The 18,077-nt window shown below is 39.3% G+C and overlaps 4 protein-coding genes across 8 annotated transcripts; 1 reads left to right on the top strand and 3 right to left on the bottom strand.

Annotated features, from left to right (window-relative positions):
* Positions 1-1,492: 1,492 nt before the first annotated feature.
* LOC128449631 (casein kinase II subunit alpha) lies at positions 1,493-6,839 on the bottom strand. 3 transcript variants are annotated; one of them, XM_053432900.1, is made up of 15 exons: positions 6,711-6,839; positions 5,898-5,992; positions 5,536-5,612; positions 5,276-5,404; positions 5,056-5,167; positions 4,850-4,951; positions 4,707-4,757; positions 4,551-4,610; positions 4,335-4,418; positions 4,132-4,242; positions 3,879-3,980; positions 3,034-3,134; positions 2,774-2,922; positions 2,554-2,643; positions 1,493-2,368 (listed from the first exon to the last, which is right to left on the bottom strand). In XM_053432900.1, exons 4-15 carry the CDS (start codon positions 5,374-5,376, stop codon positions 2,253-2,255), a joined length of 1,179 nt encoding a protein of 392 aa, XP_053288875.1. In that variant the 5' UTR covers positions 5,377-5,404; positions 5,536-5,612; positions 5,898-5,992; positions 6,711-6,839; the 3' UTR covers positions 1,493-2,252. The 3 variants fall into 3 exon arrangements, with proteins under 3 accessions (XP_053288875.1, XP_053288876.1, XP_053288877.1); XM_053432901.1 differs by having other exon boundaries at positions 5,898-5,989; positions 6,711-6,779; XM_053432902.1 differs by lacking the exon at positions 6,711-6,839 and adding an exon at positions 6,664-6,709 and having other exon boundaries at positions 5,898-5,989.
* A 680-nt stretch (positions 6,840-7,519) lies between these two features.
* LOC128449632 (uncharacterized) lies at positions 7,520-11,554 on the top strand. The gene is made up of 11 exons (XM_053432903.1): positions 7,520-7,664; positions 8,126-8,671; positions 8,854-8,915; positions 9,199-9,234; positions 9,519-9,563; positions 9,718-9,768; positions 9,854-9,886; positions 9,973-10,377; positions 10,464-10,502; positions 10,619-10,687; positions 10,881-11,554. The coding sequence occupies exons 2-10, from the start codon at positions 8,652-8,654 to the stop codon at positions 10,675-10,677; spliced, it is 750 nt and encodes a 249-aa protein (XP_053288878.1). The 5' UTR covers positions 7,520-7,664; positions 8,126-8,651; the 3' UTR covers positions 10,678-10,687; positions 10,881-11,554.
* On the bottom strand, positions 11,221-12,950 carry tyrobp (transmembrane immune signaling adaptor TYROBP). The gene is made up of 5 exons (XM_053432904.1): positions 12,194-12,950; positions 12,074-12,094; positions 11,841-11,984; positions 11,695-11,762; positions 11,221-11,590 (listed from the first exon to the last, which is right to left on the bottom strand). The coding sequence occupies exons 1-5, from the start codon at positions 12,228-12,230 to the stop codon at positions 11,534-11,536; spliced, it is 327 nt and encodes a 108-aa protein (XP_053288879.1). The 5' UTR covers positions 12,231-12,950; the 3' UTR covers positions 11,221-11,533.
* Positions 12,951-14,709: 1,759 nt separating this feature from the next.
* Positions 14,710-16,986, bottom strand: hcst (hematopoietic cell signal transducer). 3 transcript variants are annotated; one of them, XM_053432389.1, is made up of 5 exons: positions 16,896-16,986; positions 15,996-16,066; positions 15,776-15,796; positions 15,437-15,571; positions 14,710-15,240 (listed from the first exon to the last, which is right to left on the bottom strand). In XM_053432389.1, exons 2-5 carry the CDS (start codon positions 16,039-16,041, stop codon positions 15,161-15,163), a joined length of 282 nt encoding a protein of 93 aa, XP_053288364.1. In that variant the 5' UTR covers positions 16,042-16,066; positions 16,896-16,986; the 3' UTR covers positions 14,710-15,160. The 3 variants fall into 3 exon arrangements, with proteins under 3 accessions (XP_053288364.1, XP_053288366.1, XP_053288365.1); XM_053432391.1 differs by having other exon boundaries at positions 14,710-15,204; positions 16,896-16,981; XM_053432390.1 differs by having other exon boundaries at positions 16,772-16,912.
* Between the last annotated feature and the right edge of the window lie 1,091 nt (positions 16,987-18,077).

The following is an 18,077-nucleotide window of genomic DNA, read 5'->3' as shown; positions in this document are numbered from 1 at the left end:
TGTCTGTCTACATGGCACAGCCAACCTTCTTGTTGGAGAACGACCAATCTACCCACTAGGCCATTCCTATATTATCATTAAGGATTGGATTATCTATAACCTAAGCACAAGAAGATGGACAAATTATTGTGTGTGTGTGTGTGTGTGTGTGTGTGTGTCTGTGTGTGTGTGTGTGTCTCTGTGTCATTCTATGCTGCTTTTGATACACATTTCAGAGAAAACCATTGTATTTTCTACTTTACTACATATATTTGACAGCCTTACTTAAAGGTTACTTTTATATTTTTGGTTTTTAGATACTGGATGATTTAACGTGCTTTAAAAACCTATTGTTAGAGAACATTTAATTTAATATAATTCTGAAAATTCATGCAAAACCTTCTAGTTTATATTTTCACTCATATTTCGTAGACATAACATGCTATTGTTTCGTTTACTGTGCTAAATTACATATTGCGATCATGTAATCTTGGCTCAAGCAAATCCTTCAGGATTAATATAAATCTTATTTTATCTCATCTCATAGCTGAGTGTGTAGCTCCTCATTTGGGATTCAAGACTCAAAGGACCTTCAATGTCACTGTGCATGTGCAATGGAATTTTGTGTGGAGCAGATGCCTAATTGGCAACACAATTGAATTAAGACAACTAAATAATTTTGACACAATATAGACAATTAACAGTAAAAGCTTTGAGTGAGAAAACACAGTGAAAATGAGAGCAAAAAAAATACTAAGACATTTATATATATATATATAGGCGGAATTCAAATCGAGACAATAAACAGTGCTAACATACTACAGTGGTACAGCAGAGTGCAGTAATAGTATTGCAGATTTAACAGTGAGAAATAGTACAGTAAAAGTTTTTCTTGATTAATGATACATCACTTTCATTATAACAGAGCCACTAGACTAGAAACTATATGGTGTTTGACTTCTGGTATCCTGTGAATGTAGCATGATTTCAAGGGATTAGGGCAAGTTTTATATTGAATTGTCTGAACATGTAATGGATTTAGTTTGTTCTAGATGGATATTTATGAATCAGAAAGATGCTCTGAATCGTTGGACCATAATTGACTTTGGACATTTTGACCTTTCATTTCACAATAACTAATTGGGAGCCTGAAGGGGTCCAAGGTTTACATGTGCAACAACCATTTTGAGCTTCACTTTTTTTCAAACAATCCTGAACTGTGCATATTTAGGAATTTCCTGAAAATATATTTATGCAGGATTTATGCATTTGCATCGACATGTTCTCCCACACACATAAGTACAAATGGTGGAAGCAGTCACATTCACCCTGTTCAGACGGATACAAAATAAAAGGGGCTGTGAATGTAGACATAGAGCTGTGGGGTCCTGTTTGTTCTGAACACACCGTAACCCAGACAAACTATCTTGATGGATTAGCCGACTGTGCACTTGTTTTAAACCCACTCATCAATACCAGTGCAGCATAGTCAATGACATGTGGTGCCTGCAGAAACCTTTTTTTAATGTTTATTTTTGAAGTTGTTTTATTGTAGGTGATGACTCCCTCCCAACATAAAACAAAAAGTTACAAAATTGTCTATGTAATCAAAATCATGTGTAAGAGACTTCATAAAAAACAAACATGAACACATACATACACATACAGAAGTGAAAGTAACATAAAATTGGCAAACTATTGACCCTGTGATATTCAGCATTGGGTGCATGCAACCTGACAGTAACTGTAGAATATCTACAAAAAGTCGAATTAAAGAATGATAGCATCTAACAACTTCAAAACACCAACAACTCCTGCACATTACATCGTGTGCAACCAGCGAGCACTGTTAAGCGAGGGGAGGGGAGGGGGGGGCACACCAGATTCCTGACGCTTTGTTTTGTGAAGTCGTGTAAAGGTTCACAGTGTAATACAGCAGGATCCCCATCAAACAGTTTCAAGCAAGACTGTATATTTGGAACATACAAAATAAATTTTATTATCCATTCTCTTCATGTCTACATCTTATTAGAATTTCTAGACAATGGCATTGTCAAAGAACACACCCAAATTAATTCTAATAATCCTGACAGGTGCAACAATACATTTCTGTCAAGTCCAGGTGTCAAAATATAACTGAATGTGAAAAGCAATTTAAATTTTCTTCTTTGTTATTTTCCAACATAAAAAGGAGAGCCATGGCCCTGGGCTGCAGTGAGATCTAGGCAGGACATGGCCATGAGCACACATTAAACACAGGTGGGGGAGTGGCTTCAGGGTTGGGCCCCTGTGGCTGCAGGGACTTGTGTGGCCAGAGTGTTGGGGGCAGAGATGACAGGTGATCCAGCAATGTTAGCCAGTGGCTGTGAGGAGGACATTGAGGTGATGCCTAGGAGAGACGGGCGGCATGTTAATCATTTGGAAGTGCTTGTATTTACATGTCATCACAATCTTGATTCACAGAGAGATTGCAGCCATTCACAATCTTTTTTTATTTGCAAATTACACATGACAAAAACAGCTTTAGATTATTCCTGCTCCTAAGGGCAATTCATTCCAGAGAGGATTACTCACCGGCCATCATACTTGAAGAGCTGACTGGTGTGGAGCTTGCAGCCATCCCTCCTGGAGTGGCCCCCCTTCCCTGATCTTTAACGATGGGATCTGCGAACACAAGTGGATTTGAGCAACTCGTAAACCAAATTCATGTGTTGACAAGAGTCGAGCCACTTTAAATAAAGTGCACAAAAAACTTACGAGGAGCAGTCGGGGTGATAACAAACAGCTAACTTACAGAAGTAGGGATGATCCATGGCCTCTCTGGCCGTGAGACGGGCTTGGTGGTCATAGCGCAGCAGTTTGTCCAGGAAGTCTAAAGCCTCTGTGCTGACCAGGTGCTGGTTCTCGCTGTGCACAAACCTCTCCCACCTTTTGCGGGAGTGTCTGGAGAACATACCAGGGACAGAGTTATATTGAGAGTTATTCATGAGCCAAAATTGTGCTCAAAATATACAATAATATTGAAATTGAAGTCATACAGCCAAAATGTTTTACCTTCCCAAAATGTCATTGAACCGTGGATCCAGTTCAATGTTGTACTTGTCGATGTAGTCGTACAGGTCTTCTGTGCCGAGAACTTTTGCGATTCGCACCAGCTGAAATTCAGAAAACACAGATTTCAAAGTTTTTAAAGATACATAGACATTTGCTGCATCCCGAGTAGGGAATTTTATGGGTATGGATGTTTATGACAATAAAGTGGTTATTATTATTGGGGGAAATGTCAAATCTGAATATAGATTTGGCTTTATGAAATATCTGTGAAATGTGCCTACAGTTTGAGAATGCACATTCCTCTATTATAAAATCCGACAGAACCAGTGATCTTCCCTCTGCAGGTGTTACCTCTATGATTAATGGTTTATACTAGCATGCAAAATAAATAGACAAACAGAATTTCTTTTTTACTTTCATTCTGTTTGTAGCAAAGATTCATAATTTACAGGTAAAACCGGTTTATGTTCTGCATTTAATTTTTATATACATATCAAACTATTTGTTCAACTATATAAACACCACTTTAACACTTGTGTCATGCATACCTAGTGGTGGCAGGGAATGTGGGAGAAAATGTGATAACTTCATGTCTACTAGTACAAACAGAAATTTGTCTTTAAATCACTTTGTTCTACTTTCAGAGCATCAAAAAACCAAATAGGATAATGTCTACCCTTGTTAAAAAAACATTTGAAGTGAGTTTGAGAAAAACCTTGTTGAAAACATTTGTGGTTTCAGTGTGTAGAACTTAAATCTTTGTACTATTAGACTAGGCCTAAACACTGCACTACTCGAGCCACAAGGTCTGTTAACAGACCCACAAAAGAGTGAGTTCTTCATACCTGATCGTAGTTGTCATGACCGTGAAAGAAAGGCTCCTTCCTGAAGATCATGCTGGCGAGCATGCAACCCAAACTCCACATGTCCAAGCTGTAGTCATACATCTACAAAACATATAAAAGGGGGAAAGGCTTGAGGTGGATACATGAATTAAAGTTTGAAAAAAATGTGTCCTTCCTCTCGAATAATACAAATCCTAACTTGCATTTTGGCCAACTGGCATGATTTGACTTGCAGAATAAGAATGAGTCTCACCTGGTAATCTACCAGCAGTTCAGGTCCTTTAAAATACCTGGAAGCCACTCTCACGTTGTATTCTTGGTTTGGGTGGTAGAATTCTGCCAGACCCCAATCGATTAGACGGAGCTGGAAGTTAAAAAATTTAATATAATTTAGATCATATTGATAGCACAGGTGACAGATCACATTAAGAAAATGTTTGACGCATTAGACCATACCTTTCTGTGTTCGTGATCAATCATTACATTATGTGGCTTGACATCTCTGTGCATTATCCCCATACTGTGGCAGTAATCCAGGGCCTAAATGGTAATAGAGGAAAAAGTATGTGTTAGGAGTATTTTCTGATGTGAAGTATCTGGCAAATGTAAAAAGAACCAATGAGGGCCATAACATAAACATACAGTAAATATTCAGTATCAAAAGCTGTTTACCTTTAGGATTTCATACATGTAAAACCGTATGTCGAAGTCAGATAGGGTTTGGTACAATTGCTGTAAAAAAAAAAAAAAAAAAAAGAATCAGAATTTATATATTTATTTATTTTTGTATTCACAGATTGCAAACCAATAGAACACTGATCTTCTTACCTTGAAGTCTGTGTTGTTCACATGTTCAAAGACCAGAGCAGGGGTTCGTGACTAAAAAGGAGGGGGAAAAACATCTGTTTGTGCATTTATGTATTAAAATATTAGTCCAGAATTGTCACGATGCAATAAGGAGAACAAATTACCACGGGATCTTTAACGATATCTAACAGTGAGATGATATTTGGGCCACCCCGCAGATTCTCCAGGATCTTTATTTCCCTCTTGATTTTCTTTTTCTTGACCGGCTGTGAACAGGGACAGTTTGGTGAGGTACATATATCGCCAACAAAATGAAAAACTATTATTTGCTTTACAGTTAGAACATCTTGTTGAGTGATTATCTCCATACCTTCAGTATTTTGACGACCACTTTTTCATTGTTTGTGATGTTTATGGCTTCAAACACTTCACTATATTTGCCTCTCCCTAGTTTTCTGACAAGCTGATAGTCGTCTTGGTTTCTTAAAAAAAAAAAGAGAGAATATAACAGTCAGTTTAGTCTTTGGAACATTTCCCAGACAAAGCAAAATAAATCAAATACAGCAAACAGTCCAATCAATTTGTCTTACCCCCATTCAACAACATGGGACTCATAGTCCCAGTATTCCCGAGGTCTCTGTGTGTTTACATCAGGGTAAACTCGAGAGCGGCTTGGAACAGGGCCAGACATATTCTACACCAGATCTTCTCTAAATCTCCTGAACAATAAAACAAACAAATTCATTATAAATACAACTTAACAAATCAGGTAACCATTTACTGGGCATCCTTACAGCTACTGTAAGTGTTGTGGTGCGATTATGAATAATTGTATAGAACAACACGTTACCTGGGAGGATCCCTCCAGGATCTTGGTGATAGATGAATTGGAACAGGGGTGGTTGAGATGCCTTTATGATAGGAAAGCTACAGGGGCACAAAGATATTTAAAAACAACAGTTAGAGCATGACACAACCAACACCATATGTGTAACACTGAGCAATGAATGTAACAGTTGATCTGAATATGAGCCCCTCAAAAGGAAATACAAACGTGTGTCAGGTACTGCAGAAATGCAAAAAACTTTTACTATCCATGTAAAACAGCTGCATATGTGTTGAACGAGCACAGAGACAAACAGACGAGAGAACACAATGAAATGAGTGTTGTGCTGGTGTGTCTGAATATGGTGGCGTGTGAAATGGAGAAACCTGAATGTTAAATGGGGGCATCCAACCAGTCTAATCAGGAGGTACAGGATTCAATACAGTCATCACTGGGGGCTACACCAAGGCTGGATGTCCTGCTGGAAACAAAGTAGGTTGATTAAAATCAATGCTGTCAATTAGGCAAACATGAGCAAACTATGTGAGCCATCGTACGCCAGCCCAACACAGCTAATACGGCTGCGGTACATTGCTGTGTTAGTGAGAGGCGGCAAATCGACAAATCGTTTCTCCGGTAAAAACGTACTCGTTCAGTTTGGCCCGATTTTCCCGCTTATCGGTTTCATTAAAAAAGCAGAGAGTACGCAGAAGCCCTCGGTGGCCCCGGGCCTGTTCAAGTGCAGTCAAGCTAGCAGCTGGCTATCAGGCTAACCGGGCAGCTGGCTGGCTAGGTAGCATTAGCTCGTCAACAGCAGAGGGAAAGCCGGTCGGAAAGTCAAAACTAGCTCCCGGCCACAGTGAGGGCCCGGGACGGAAAGAAATCAAACTGCCGCTTAGAAAAAGAGTCGAGTCGTCATACCGGCGGTCGAAACGGACGCGGGGCCGAGCAGCAAGCTTCGAGAATTATATTTCACAAAGCTACAAAGTGCTAAGCTAACAGGCTAGAAGAGTGAATAGCCTGCTGGCTGGCGAGGCAACTGGCTGACAACGCCTTGAAAAAACATCCTACAAACACCGTGGTCGAGCGGCGGAGCGGCACCGCGACGTGTGGGGCTCGTTCCCTGCTGTCCCCGACACGTAAAACACTGACCCGGGGCTTCGAACCTGCGACGATTTGCCGTTAAATTACACGATTACCTCTCGGCGGCGGTTGGGACGTCAATATGGCGATGCTTGGGCTCAAGAGCTTAGTGCGAACAGCCTCTCCCGCAGGGGGCGCTCTGCTTTTTCCTTTTTCTTTGAGGGGGAGACGGTGGCTCCTCTGCTACCAACAGGTCTGCTCGAGACAGGAACTTCAGCCTGCAGCCACACAGCAGCACATGTTCCCCCCCACACACATCTGTTCAGTGACTTCTCTTGCAATGAACCGCCAATTCTAACTTAATGTGTATAGCCCACATTCACAAATCACTACTTGTCTCATGGGGATTAACAAGGTGCAACATGTTCTCTTCTTAACCTTCAGCGAGAGTGAAGAAATACTAACAAAGCCCCTTTTAACTGAGCCACATGTGAGGGATCCTTTAAAGGGCAGAAGTGGCTGTAGAGCACATAAACAACACAACAATATTCACAACATTCATGAGAAAAGGGAGCGTCTTACATAAACTGAGAGGTGAATCAATGATTGTAGTATTTGTACAAAATACATGTTTGTCAGATGATTTATGTAGCACCTTTAAATGCAGAGTTTACAAAAACAAGAATCGTCAGGATGCAGCATGACAAGAAAGCCACACAACAATGTCGAGGTGGTCAAAAACAAAGTAGTGTTCAATTAAATAAATATAAGACTATTTTGGAAAACTTGATCACATAGGAGCAGTTAAAGGACGATACAAGAAATCAATAAAATAAGGTGATAAGAAAACAAACAGAAGACGATAGAAGGACGACCTCACATCGAAGCAAGTCTATAAAAATTGGGTCTAAGAAGTGATTTAAAAGAAGTCACTGAGAGCCGTATCTCCTCAGGTAGGTCATTCAAAGGCCGAGGGGCCCTGATGAAGAGAGCACGGTCACCTTTGGACTTTTAAAACAACAAGCAGGGCTCAACTTGAGGAGCCAAGGCTGCAAACAGGCACATTACAGGTCAGTATTTCTATGCTGTAGCTTGGGACCAGACCCCGAGAGCAAGTCAGAGCCATTCTCTTGAACTCTTGAAAGAGATCAGTAAAATCTTAAAATCAATTCTAAAACGGATAGGGAGCCAATGGAGAGAAACAAGGGCCGGGGAGATGTGATATCGTCTGTTTAAACCAGTGAGAATAAATGTAGTGGGACATTTGAATGTCTAAGCAGTCCAGTTGTAAATATAATCCAAGATCATCTGCCGCCACCATCATGATCAAATCACAGACCACCGCAGTCCCAGCAGAAGCCATAAAAATATATAGATCTACATACTTTAGATATGAATAGTAGTTGTCCAGCACATATAAACACTCAACAGTTAGAATTCATTCTGTGATTCTGCTCATAACAGTCGTCAAAAACCACAGTTCACATTGCGCACGAGCCTGCATTTAAAATTGTTGTACTCTTCTTTTCAGGATATTTCTACCACACTGGAGTCATTTCTCTACACTGATGCTCAGCTGGACCTGTGTGTTTAAAAAAAAAAAGCTCTTTGTTCAGACAATATATTGAGCTAACACCGGCTAAATGGACAATGGTGAAACAGTGACAGAAAACAATGCACAGCCTGTGGCTTCTTTTAAAACGCTACCTCAGTCATGCACAAAGCCCCGGGGCATTTTCCTGAAGTAACCAATCACCTATAATCAGCACAAAATACACAGACACACTGATTCTTTTTTTCTGGTGCATTTGAAAGTTGAGAAAATGATGTTTCTCAAAAAATGAATAGGCCTTTGTAAACACATCAGGATAATGAGTGCTTCTCTGCTTTCAAGTCGCACTCTGTTAAACAAAGACAAATCCCAGTTTTAAACATTCATGTCAGAATCTATAATTAACCAGGACGAGAACTATTAAAGGGTAAAAAGCAGGATATCGTGATAGTATTTAAAAGCTGAGCAACGCTGCTGCTGCCAAACAGCCCGATACATCTGGAGAATGCAGTCGACAATGAAGCTGTAAGTATTGATATTTTATCATGTAGATAATTGTCATTTTAATGATTTACTACATTCAAATGTATTTTATCTCTGAAAGCTGCAAACATAACACTCTATAATGACATACATTAGATTTAAAGATGCATTTCTCACTAAAACTAAACTAAAACATGAAGTTATTGTGATTGCATTCGTTTCAGCTTCATGCCTTGCCTCCTTCTTCTGCCATTTACAACTATGGTGCTAACATCTCCAATCAAAGGTAAAGAAAAAATGATCTAATGTGGTTTTGAGCTGACTTAGCTTTTGTAGTGCAAGTATGTTCATTAAATAGCACAGCGGCCGCCAAACTTCCCCTCATTATTTTTGTTCTAGGTCAGAGAGTAAATGGGTTAAGCTTCCTGAATGGTTAGATTATCTATGTCCTTTAAAAAAAAAATGCTATTAAATGTTTTCAATCGTTGATGTAAGAAATCCGATTGTTTGATGTTTACATTGCTACTATGAGCCGTCATCTCATCAGTATTTTATTAATTTCTCAACAGGTGCACTCGACACAAGGACAGCACCTTCAATGACAGGTCTGTGATTCAAAATGGAGCGATGTCATATGCTGTTTTAAAACCGGAAGGACTTGATATCAGATAGTGACCACCCATTTCACCAGATCCTCAAAAATACTTGAGGTTCCTCTATAACAGAAATGGTGGATTCAAAGCCCAGGTTACAAAAGAGAACAGATGCCGTACATGGCATTTCCTTGTGGAACTTGATATTCAGGTTGTAATTACTTGTGGTTGTATCTGGTCGTGACAATTTAATACTACAGAAACTATTCTCTCCAACTATTTTCTCCTGTCTGCAGCACAGAGGAACCCTCCAAGCAGACCTCTCTATACAGACTCCAGAGGTACATGCTCAAGCTTCTCCAGAACTGTGCAGCAGTTTGTTATCCACGCATTTAATAATAACCAGAGCCGCCAATACACAGGCCACACGTTAAGATATAAAACCATTGTGGATGAATGTCTTTGTCATTGGTATGATTTCATTTTCATTCACAGATATGTCAAATTCACAATCCTTAGAGGTTTTTGACCCAATTGGATTTACAGGTGTGTGATTTTCATTTCACGTATAAATGTAAAAAGTATATCTAATTTGACACTATTGCACCTAAGATTGTCCTTTGTATTACAGGAGTATCTGTTAACAATGGAGGTGGAGGCACAGGTGCAGTATCTTAAAACTGAGCTTTGTTTTTTTAGCGATGATCATGTCTGATATTGATGCAGCTGTTTCTATCTGCCCACATTCAGTCATAGGCCTCCAGAGCCATGAGATCATGATCCCCCAAGCTGTGATGATTAAAAACACACCGTCACCAAGGCAAACAGGGGCAGACAAAGACAGGATGGACCCGGTGGATGTGAGCAGAAGACCGGGTCCGGACCACGCAGGCAGAGAGCGGACTGATCTCCACAGCCAGGAGGCAACAACAGTGGATACTCAGGATGGAAATATTTTGGGAAAACAAGTTAGACGCTTGAGTGGAAGCAAAGTGAGCGATGGAGCTCATCTCCAAAGAAAGGCAGAAAGAGTTAATGGGTCGGATGTTACATTGGCCCCAGGCCATAGCAGAGTAATGCAAGACCACGGCAGTTTGGAGCAGAACAATGGCAGAGTGGCTACAGTGGGAAACAGTACATATACAGACTATGATGGTAAGACCAGATACTACATCACACACAAAATACATATCAGTAAAGAGCAATCAAATTCTGAACAACTGATCTTAATATTTCCACAGAAACCAGGGAATACATCAGCTCTGAAACTTACCCATTAGGTAAGAACAGGTTTTATTTCTATATACTGTAAATGCATTGTTTGATTGATGAGGCCGATGGTGTGTGATCTCCTGAAAGATTTCACTGACTCTCTTTCTCATGCATGATTTAACAGCGGCAGAACAAATACCCGGTCACTTGTCTGTTCCAGCCAAGATCCAACCTTCCCCCTGATCACGTGAAGGTCAGTATTTTCTATGTTTGAATCATGTTTTCCGCTTATATTTCCATCCATCCAACCCAACTTGTTGTTACAGGTTTGTGATGCACATTTAAACTCCTCATATTTCCACTTCATCTAATTACAAGTTGATATAATATCCCAGATCTTGTTTTGTGAGTCAACAGTTGTGAGTTTTTTCCTGTCTTTCTTTCAGATTCTGTCCCTTCCCCATCATGAGTCAAGGGCGGCCATCTGTTGACTCACAGAGGCCAGTTAGGATTCTTCCACATACAGTCGCTCCTGGGACTTTTTGATCCAAATTTAGGTTTTTATATGATTTTTTTTGTTTTTTTAACGTGTCTGGAAATATAAGAAAAAAAGAGATTATGACAATTTTGTCTGGGCCTCATGGAAACTCGTTATTCAGCCGAGGCTTGAATTTGTTTTCCTTTTATCTCTGTATCAAGTCTTTGTACGTGTTCTGCATTGTGGAAATGTGTAACTAACCCTCTTAAATATAAAACAATAGGACAGAAAAGAATGCTTTTTTTTTCTCCACTTCCTTGGTTTTAGGATGTTTAATAGATAGTTTTCTTAAATACAAATACATATTTCAACACAGCTCAAGATTTACAAAAAAACAAGAATGTAATACAGCTAACATCACATAAAACACAACATAACAAATGAATAAATTAGAAATACTTTACTTTTTCCTTTAAAATAATATCTAATACTGTTATTACCTATAAAGCTGCAGAAGTGTATATGGCAAATTAAGATTTGTGCACGGGAGTGTGTAGTATATTGTGCTCATAGCTTTTGAAAATAGTTACAGTCTTTGTTGGGAGTTTATTCTCCTCTGTTTCATTTCCTAAAGTGCTGAAGCTCACTGTACACATCTGACTGGACTCCATGTAACTCCTACAAAACAGTAAAAGCATTTCATCATGTAACAACAAAATAAACCATCATTAAAATGCTCAAACAATACAATTTCCACATTAAGTATTGTAGTTCCGGTTTACCTGGTAGGGAGATTCTGTGACCTCTGCTGCATTTTTCTTTGATACAGATGAGGGTAGGTTTCTTCTTCCTGTCAAAAAATATTCACACGTCAGGTTATGTCCCATCTGCCGTATCACCACCACCCAAACCAGCATCTAGTGCTCACCATCACGAGAAGCCCATTCTCTCCTCCTCCTGTGATAAGTCGCGAAGCAGAACACGGAGACAGCGATGAAGATGGTCAAGATAAGGTCAGAGGCAATAATGGCCACCACAGACCCCATGTTTATTAGGTAACAGGACTCACATTCTGGGAAAGAGTCAAAACGTAAAGGGTTGAAACACAAAAAAGTAGATGAAGCTTCGAACTGGAAGTAAATGTTTGCAAAAGCTACATACCATGTTGTCCCATTGCAGAACCTGAAAGACAAGGAGATGGTAAAACCTCAAAGCATCAATAAAGAGAGTGTCTAGTCTTCTTTACCGTTCATTAAGACACATAAAAAACACACCACTCACCAAACAACGAACCCACAATACAAACAGCAGCAGACATTTTCTTTATGCTGGTTTCTGCCTAAGGAGGAAATGAAAGAGTCCGAGGCTGATGGTCCTCTTGATCTGTCTCTGATGGCCGTGTCCCCGCACATAAACAAGGTGTGACTGGAGGAGCGAGTGCCCACAGATGAAGAACTGTCCACAGGCTGAACTGTCAGCGGGGTGTGGGTCTGTCAGCCTGTGACTGTGTTCAGAGGAGGATGCAGCGTCCACCCACAGGAGAGGAAGCGTCTGTTTTTTTTTTTCTTGTCTGTGAGGTTTCTGGCCACACACAAACAGAAATGTTGTCACTCTGTCATGTTTGATGTGTTCGATTTTCAGGGCTTCTATTTCAACTTTTTGAACGGCATATTTCAAATGAACTGGTCCAAGCGATGCCAAGATAAGGAGGTCATCTTCAGATGCTCTTCAGTTTGAGCTGAAACACACATGATCGGATCTCCAGAGTATTTCCTCATGGCCTGTGGTTTCAGAGCAGGTGGGTGGGTCAGCCACACTCACTGCTACTGAGTCTCTGAGCCCATCTGTAACCACAGGTTTACCAGTAATGATGCTTGACTGTCAGAGAAATGAACGCTCACTTTCAAGGTGGTTTTTCCCCCTAAAACAAAAAACAGTTATGGTTCATAATATTAAAAAAACAATGATTAAAAAACAACAGCAATGATAATGTTGATATTGTAAAGTTTGGCAGCATAAAATACTTTCGATAAAAATTCAAATTAATAATAAATTAATCAAATAAACCCATATTTATAAAAACATATGTATATCAAAAGTCAAAACATAAGGAAAATAATTTAACTCTCTGATCCGACATAATAATAATAATAATAACAATAATAATAATAATAATTCCGAAGGTCATAGAAGCTCGGGGATGGTACCAATCGATCAGGCATCCCCATTGATTGGTACCATCAACTTATCCTAATCACAACCCTAACCCCAACCAAGACCATCTCCTTGATAGCAACCTTAACCCAAAGCATCTCAATTGAAGTTGATCTGATGAAAGCCCTGGGACCAGTTCGTCAAATCAAAAAATGTGAAAAATGGCGACTAAATGCAAAATGGCAGGCTTCCTGTGGCGTTTTTAAATGCTCCTTGAGACTTTTTTGTTTGTTTGGTATGATACACCTGTATATCGATTTTTGTGAAGATCTGTCAATGTGAACTCTGAGGCTGCGTTCCAGGGGGCGCTGTTGAGCCATTTTGCCAACCTCATTTAAGATTACTCCAGAATGCGTAAATTTCCACCACTTTCTAATTTTCTGCAAACTTTGGTAACGATTTGAGCATGCTAAAGCCCTCAACAAGCCAATTAATTTGCCTAAAATAATAATATAAAAATAATAATAATCCTTAGAATCTCAATAGGGCCTCCCACTGTTCGGTGCACGAGCTCTAATAATAATAATAATAATAATAATAATGATAATAATAATAATAATAATAATATTGAGACATCCCTCGTTAAAGCTATGTGCTTTAATACCTAATATCTTTATTAATGGCCAGTACATAATTTACTAGCACATCACAGATAATTTTCAAACCATGTATAAGTGTAACTTTAGGGTTGTGAAAAATCTCTTAAACTGGTTTAATTCTCATTGAGCAAAAAACATTTTTTTTTCTTTAAAGTTGAGGACATTTGACCTCTGACCTTCTATAAAAAAAACTGGGCCTCTGAATTAATCCAGTAAAAACATTTAAAACGTAAATAATGAAAACAGGTCACACTTCATAAAGCAAGATAAAATGCAAACTGGTTTGGTTAAATAGAAGAAAACAAGAGAGTGGGAGTCAAGGAAGTAAATACTGGACATTTAAAGAAAAGGTGAAATAAGTCATACCATAATCATACGTTACTAATCTTTCTTGCTAAATGAAAGATTAAATGAAAGATAAGAACATAAAATCTAATGATTATCATTTAAATAATTTTTTATAGTAAAGAATAAGCTATGAGGGCTGTGATTTCATGTGAGTTGTATGTGTGTGTGTGTGTGTGTGTGTGTGTGTGTGTGTGTGTGTTTGTGTGTGTGTGTGTGTGTGTGTGTGTGTGTGTGTGTGCGTGTGTGTATTTGAGTGAAATGGCAGACAGAAGTTTAACCACAGCATATCCTCAATGCACATCAATACTCTTCCCCAAATATAATCAGGTCTCCTGTGTTTCTGACAAGGCTCAAATGTCACTAAAATAAAACATGATGATTTGATAATGAACAATATTGAGAATAATTTTATAAGCCAGCAAACAATCAAACGAACCAATCACCCACGCACGCAAATTCACATAAATTATTAAAAAAACATATGGAACTTTGAAAAGTCCAGTCAACATAACTCTTACCAGACAGTTTAGTTTTAGCAATTTACAAAGCTATGTAAAATATCTATGTACAAATATATGTATTTTAACATTTTGCTGCTAAAAATCTGTTGCTGTATGGTTTACTTGACAACATTGGTAGAATTCAAATGTGTTTTATTCACAAGGTTGATGAACATGTTTCACACATATAAGCTTCTGCTGAGCAGTGTGATAAACCTTTAATAATATCATATAATAATTAGAATTATGCTATTATAATTAAACTACTATAAAATCTGTTTTTTTGGCAGATGGTTGTGGAGACTTTTATTTTTGTTATTTAGGACATAAACAAACACAAATGTAGCTCCATTGCATTTCTAAGGTAAAATCAAATTACTGTAAAAAGAAAGACTTATTTCTGTGTTTATAATATGTGTGTAAAGAACCAACCTCAAAAATAGACTTTGAAAAGACAACCTACATGTGTTTATTTCTTAATGTAAAATCTGTTCAATTGAATCTTTTACAGCATTGAGTAACTTGTTTTTAAAAAACAGTATATGAAAAATTCTTTATAATTTCACGATGTGCTTCACATTGTCCGATCACTTCTTGCAGTTGGCTCGTACATTCATGTAGACTTTGTCAGCTGTGGAGGGACGAGAAGACGGGGACACACGACGTACTGTCACCACAATGCAGAAGAATCACGGAGAGACATTATAAACCACAGAAATAGGAGCCTTTCAATTTTTAAAAAGAACTAACAAACAGATCAATGCTTCGAAAATATCAGATGTGCACTAAAATAAAACAGAAAAATACATGAGAAAGGCCTGTAGAAGAACCTGATAGATCTCCTCTCAGCCCGGTTGCCTTACCGTTCTCAAACTTTTCACGCCTGATGCTGGCACAGCGGTACGTGAGAGTGACGAGGATGAGGGTCAGAAGCACGTCGGCGAAGACGATGCCCGCTATTGTCCAGGGCTCAATCCTGTAGCATGATGAAGTGTCGTCTGGTAGAAACAGACACACAGGGGGAAAAAGAGTGGGATGGAAGAAAGGAAGCTGTGAAGACGCACGTGGAAATATCAACTAATCAGATGTGGTTGTGTGTCTGGCTCTGCATTTGTGTTGCTGTTAATTTTTGTAATTTTTTTAGTCTAAATTGCAACATTCATAAAAACTGAATTTTGGAGTTGTCCTTTTGGTTTACGTACCTGCAAACGCCAAAGCCGCATCTGAGAGAAGGAAAAGAAACAAACAAGAGCTTTAACTTGATAATATAAATCATGCAGCAACACCTCTGTCTGTTAGGTTTCCGCTGCATGTGCAAAACATTGTGTTTGTGGTTAGATTTTCCTGTGTGAGACCCCCACGAATGTTGTGCAAGTGTGTGTTTGCACAAAGACGAGAAATGAGCTGTAAAACCGTACTTACTGCAGAGGAAAAATAGCCACACGATGAAGTATCTGTTGTGTGCCATGTTTGTCAGCTCAGTTGTCGGCTTTCTGAAAGACAAAAACAGACCTTGTGTTATATTCGTCATTCACACAACACTCACACATGTCATATTTTCTAATTTCCTTATGTATGATTTCATTTTCAAAGTTAAATCCCACAAACTGTTAGACAAGATAGGGCCGATGATGTGTAGCACTGAAAATGCAACTCCAGCGTCAAAATGAGGCCGAGCTGCGAGATACTCTGGGCACATATCTCCTATCTTAAACTACATACACATCATCGTGATGTGACTTGATGGACATGAAATGGTTCAAAGTTGGGATGAGGAAGAATGTGTCCGTCAGTGGAAGTAGAGATCCTCATACCTCGCTCAGCTCCGACTAATCTGCTGCCTGGAACCCAAAAGATGATGTGACTCTAGTTTCCCTTCAGTTTTCTCTTTCGAGGGTTGAAGTCAGAGTTCCTTCCACACGCTGCTGCACTGATTATCTGTCTTCTTTAAAAATCTCAACACGGTCTGACAATCACTGCCTGATATGATGGTTTAAATAGGAAAAATTATAGATTACAATAGGGTAGAACAGAACAGCCTTGCTCTTACCCTCTTATATACGTACTTAAATATACACTAACACATAAACAAACAAACCCACATAAACAAACACATTCACATACATAAGTACATACGAAAGATACACAAAATATATGATTCACAGGCATAAACATGACAAAACAAGAGAAAGTATTACATGTAGTACAATCACCCAACACGTCGCCTCTTCCCCTCTATGCCAACACATCCAGGTACAAATATGTCAGCCGTTGTTCTAGTAATGTTAGATGTTGTGCTGGAGGGTAGAAGTTGTAACTCACGGTGGAGAACATGAGCTGGATCCTCCTCGGGGCCTGTTTCCTGCTCGTCTGAGGGGAGATCATCCACACACACAGAACTGAAAATGTGAGGGCTGTTGAAATATCACCCGTGTGCTCATTGTGTCGCTCTGCTGACTCTTAGTGGCCAATCACCTCCAAAATCAAACTGCTATTTCAATTCAAGACACAAAGGACATTCAAGGATCATTTAGCTCAACTTGGGTTTAAAATGTTTGTCCATCCTTCCGCTAGTTGGCCGCCTTGTCCAGTCGCCAGTTTGAAAATCAGGTTTAAGTTGTGGACATACTATGGCAAGCCGATTGAGCATTTATTCCATATCCTTGATATCAAATTTCAGTCCCCTCCACTAGTTCGGTCAGCACTAGTTGGACATTTGGTCGCCCTAGTTCAGCATCTTACTGAACTAGTTAAACAAAAAATTGTACTAGTCACTCTTTTTCAGTAACTAGTGGCACTTTTGTTTAACTAGTTACAACAGAAACCTTACTAGTAACACTGTGTGCCGCACTAGTAGAGCCAAAGTCTCTACTAGTGGGCTTTTTGCTGCACTAGTTGCCCTCTGGACCGAACTAGTAAGGCTGAAAGTGTTACTAGCTAACTAGTGAGCTGCAAAAGCTCTGACATGTAAGCTAGTCAAACATGGATTCAGCTCACTAGTAAACTAGTGGCCTCCAATTCTCTGCACTAGTTCACTAGTGGGAGCCCAAATGCACACTAGTAAACTAGTGCAGCAAAAAGCCAGTGTTACTAGTAAGGTTTCTGTTGTAACTAGTTAAACAAAAGTGCCACTAGTTGCTGAAAAAGAGTGACTAGTACGATTTTTTGTTCAACTAGTTCAGTAAGATGCTGAACTAGTGCAACCAAATGTCCAACTAGTGCTGACAAAGACTGAACTAGTGGAGGGGACTTAGATTTGATATCAAGGATATGGAATAAATGCTCAATGGGCTTGCCATAGTGGACCAAACAACTGACTTCACGCGTGTGGTTCGTCTCTGGTGTGAGTGGCTTTCCTTTGAGTTAGATTGATGTTGAGTGGTTGCAGCAACAGCAGAGGGAGCTGTGAGGCTTCCTACACACAACATGTAACACAACAAACAGAAAAAGTCTCATTGTGTGTACGTTTCACAACTTATGCTCTTCGTTGCATTCTCCTTTTTC

This window comes from Pleuronectes platessa, chromosome 10 (assembly GCF_947347685.1).
Source record: "Pleuronectes platessa chromosome 10, fPlePla1.1, whole genome shotgun sequence".
NCBI lineage: Eukaryota > Metazoa > Chordata > Actinopteri > Pleuronectiformes > Pleuronectidae > Pleuronectes > Pleuronectes platessa.
Note: the sequence above shows the minus strand (reverse complement) of the source record. Positions and strands in the feature narration are given on the sequence as shown.

Coding starts and splice junctions, on each gene's coding strand:
- LOC128449631 (XM_053432900.1), bottom strand. CDS start 5,376: ATGTCTGGCCCTGTTCCAAGCCGCTCTCGAGTTTACCCTGATGTAAAC. Junction 5,168..5,275: donor TCCCATGTTGTTGAATGGGG/GTAAGACAAATT, acceptor TTTTTTTTTAAG/AAACCAAGACGACTATCAGC. Junction 3,981..4,131: donor AACTGCTGGTAGATTACCAG/GTGAGACTCATT, acceptor TATGTTTTGTAG/ATGTATGACTACAGCTTGGA.
- LOC128449632 (XM_053432903.1), top strand. CDS start 8,652: ATGCAGTCGACAATGAAGCT. Junction 9,887..9,972: donor CAATGGAGGTGGAGGCACAG/GTGCAGTATCTT, acceptor GCCCACATTCAG/TCATAGGCCTCCAGAGCCAT. Junction 10,503..10,618: donor CTCTGAAACTTACCCATTAG/GTAAGAACAGGT, acceptor ATGATTTAACAG/CGGCAGAACAAATACCCGGT.
- tyrobp (XM_053432904.1), bottom strand. CDS start 12,230: ATGTCTGCTGCTGTTTGTATTGTGGGTTCGTTGTTTG. Junction 11,985..12,073: donor TTCTGCAATGGGACAACATG/GTATGTAGCTTT, acceptor ACTCTTTCCCAG/AATGTGAGTCCTGTTACCTA. Junction 11,763..11,840: donor AGAATGGGCTTCTCGTGATG/GTGAGCACTAGA, acceptor ATTTTTTGACAG/GAAGAAGAAACCTACCCTCA.
- hcst (XM_053432389.1), bottom strand. CDS start 16,041: ATGGCACACAACAGATACTTCATCGTGTGGCTATTTTTCCTCTGCA. Junction 15,572..15,775: donor TGCGGCTTTGGCGTTTGCAG/GTACGTAAACCA, acceptor TGTTTCTACCAG/ACGACACTTCATCATGCTAC. Junction 15,241..15,436: donor GCGTGAAAAGTTTGAGAACG/GTAAGGCAACCG, acceptor TTGTGGTGACAG/TACGTCGTGTGTCCCCGTCT.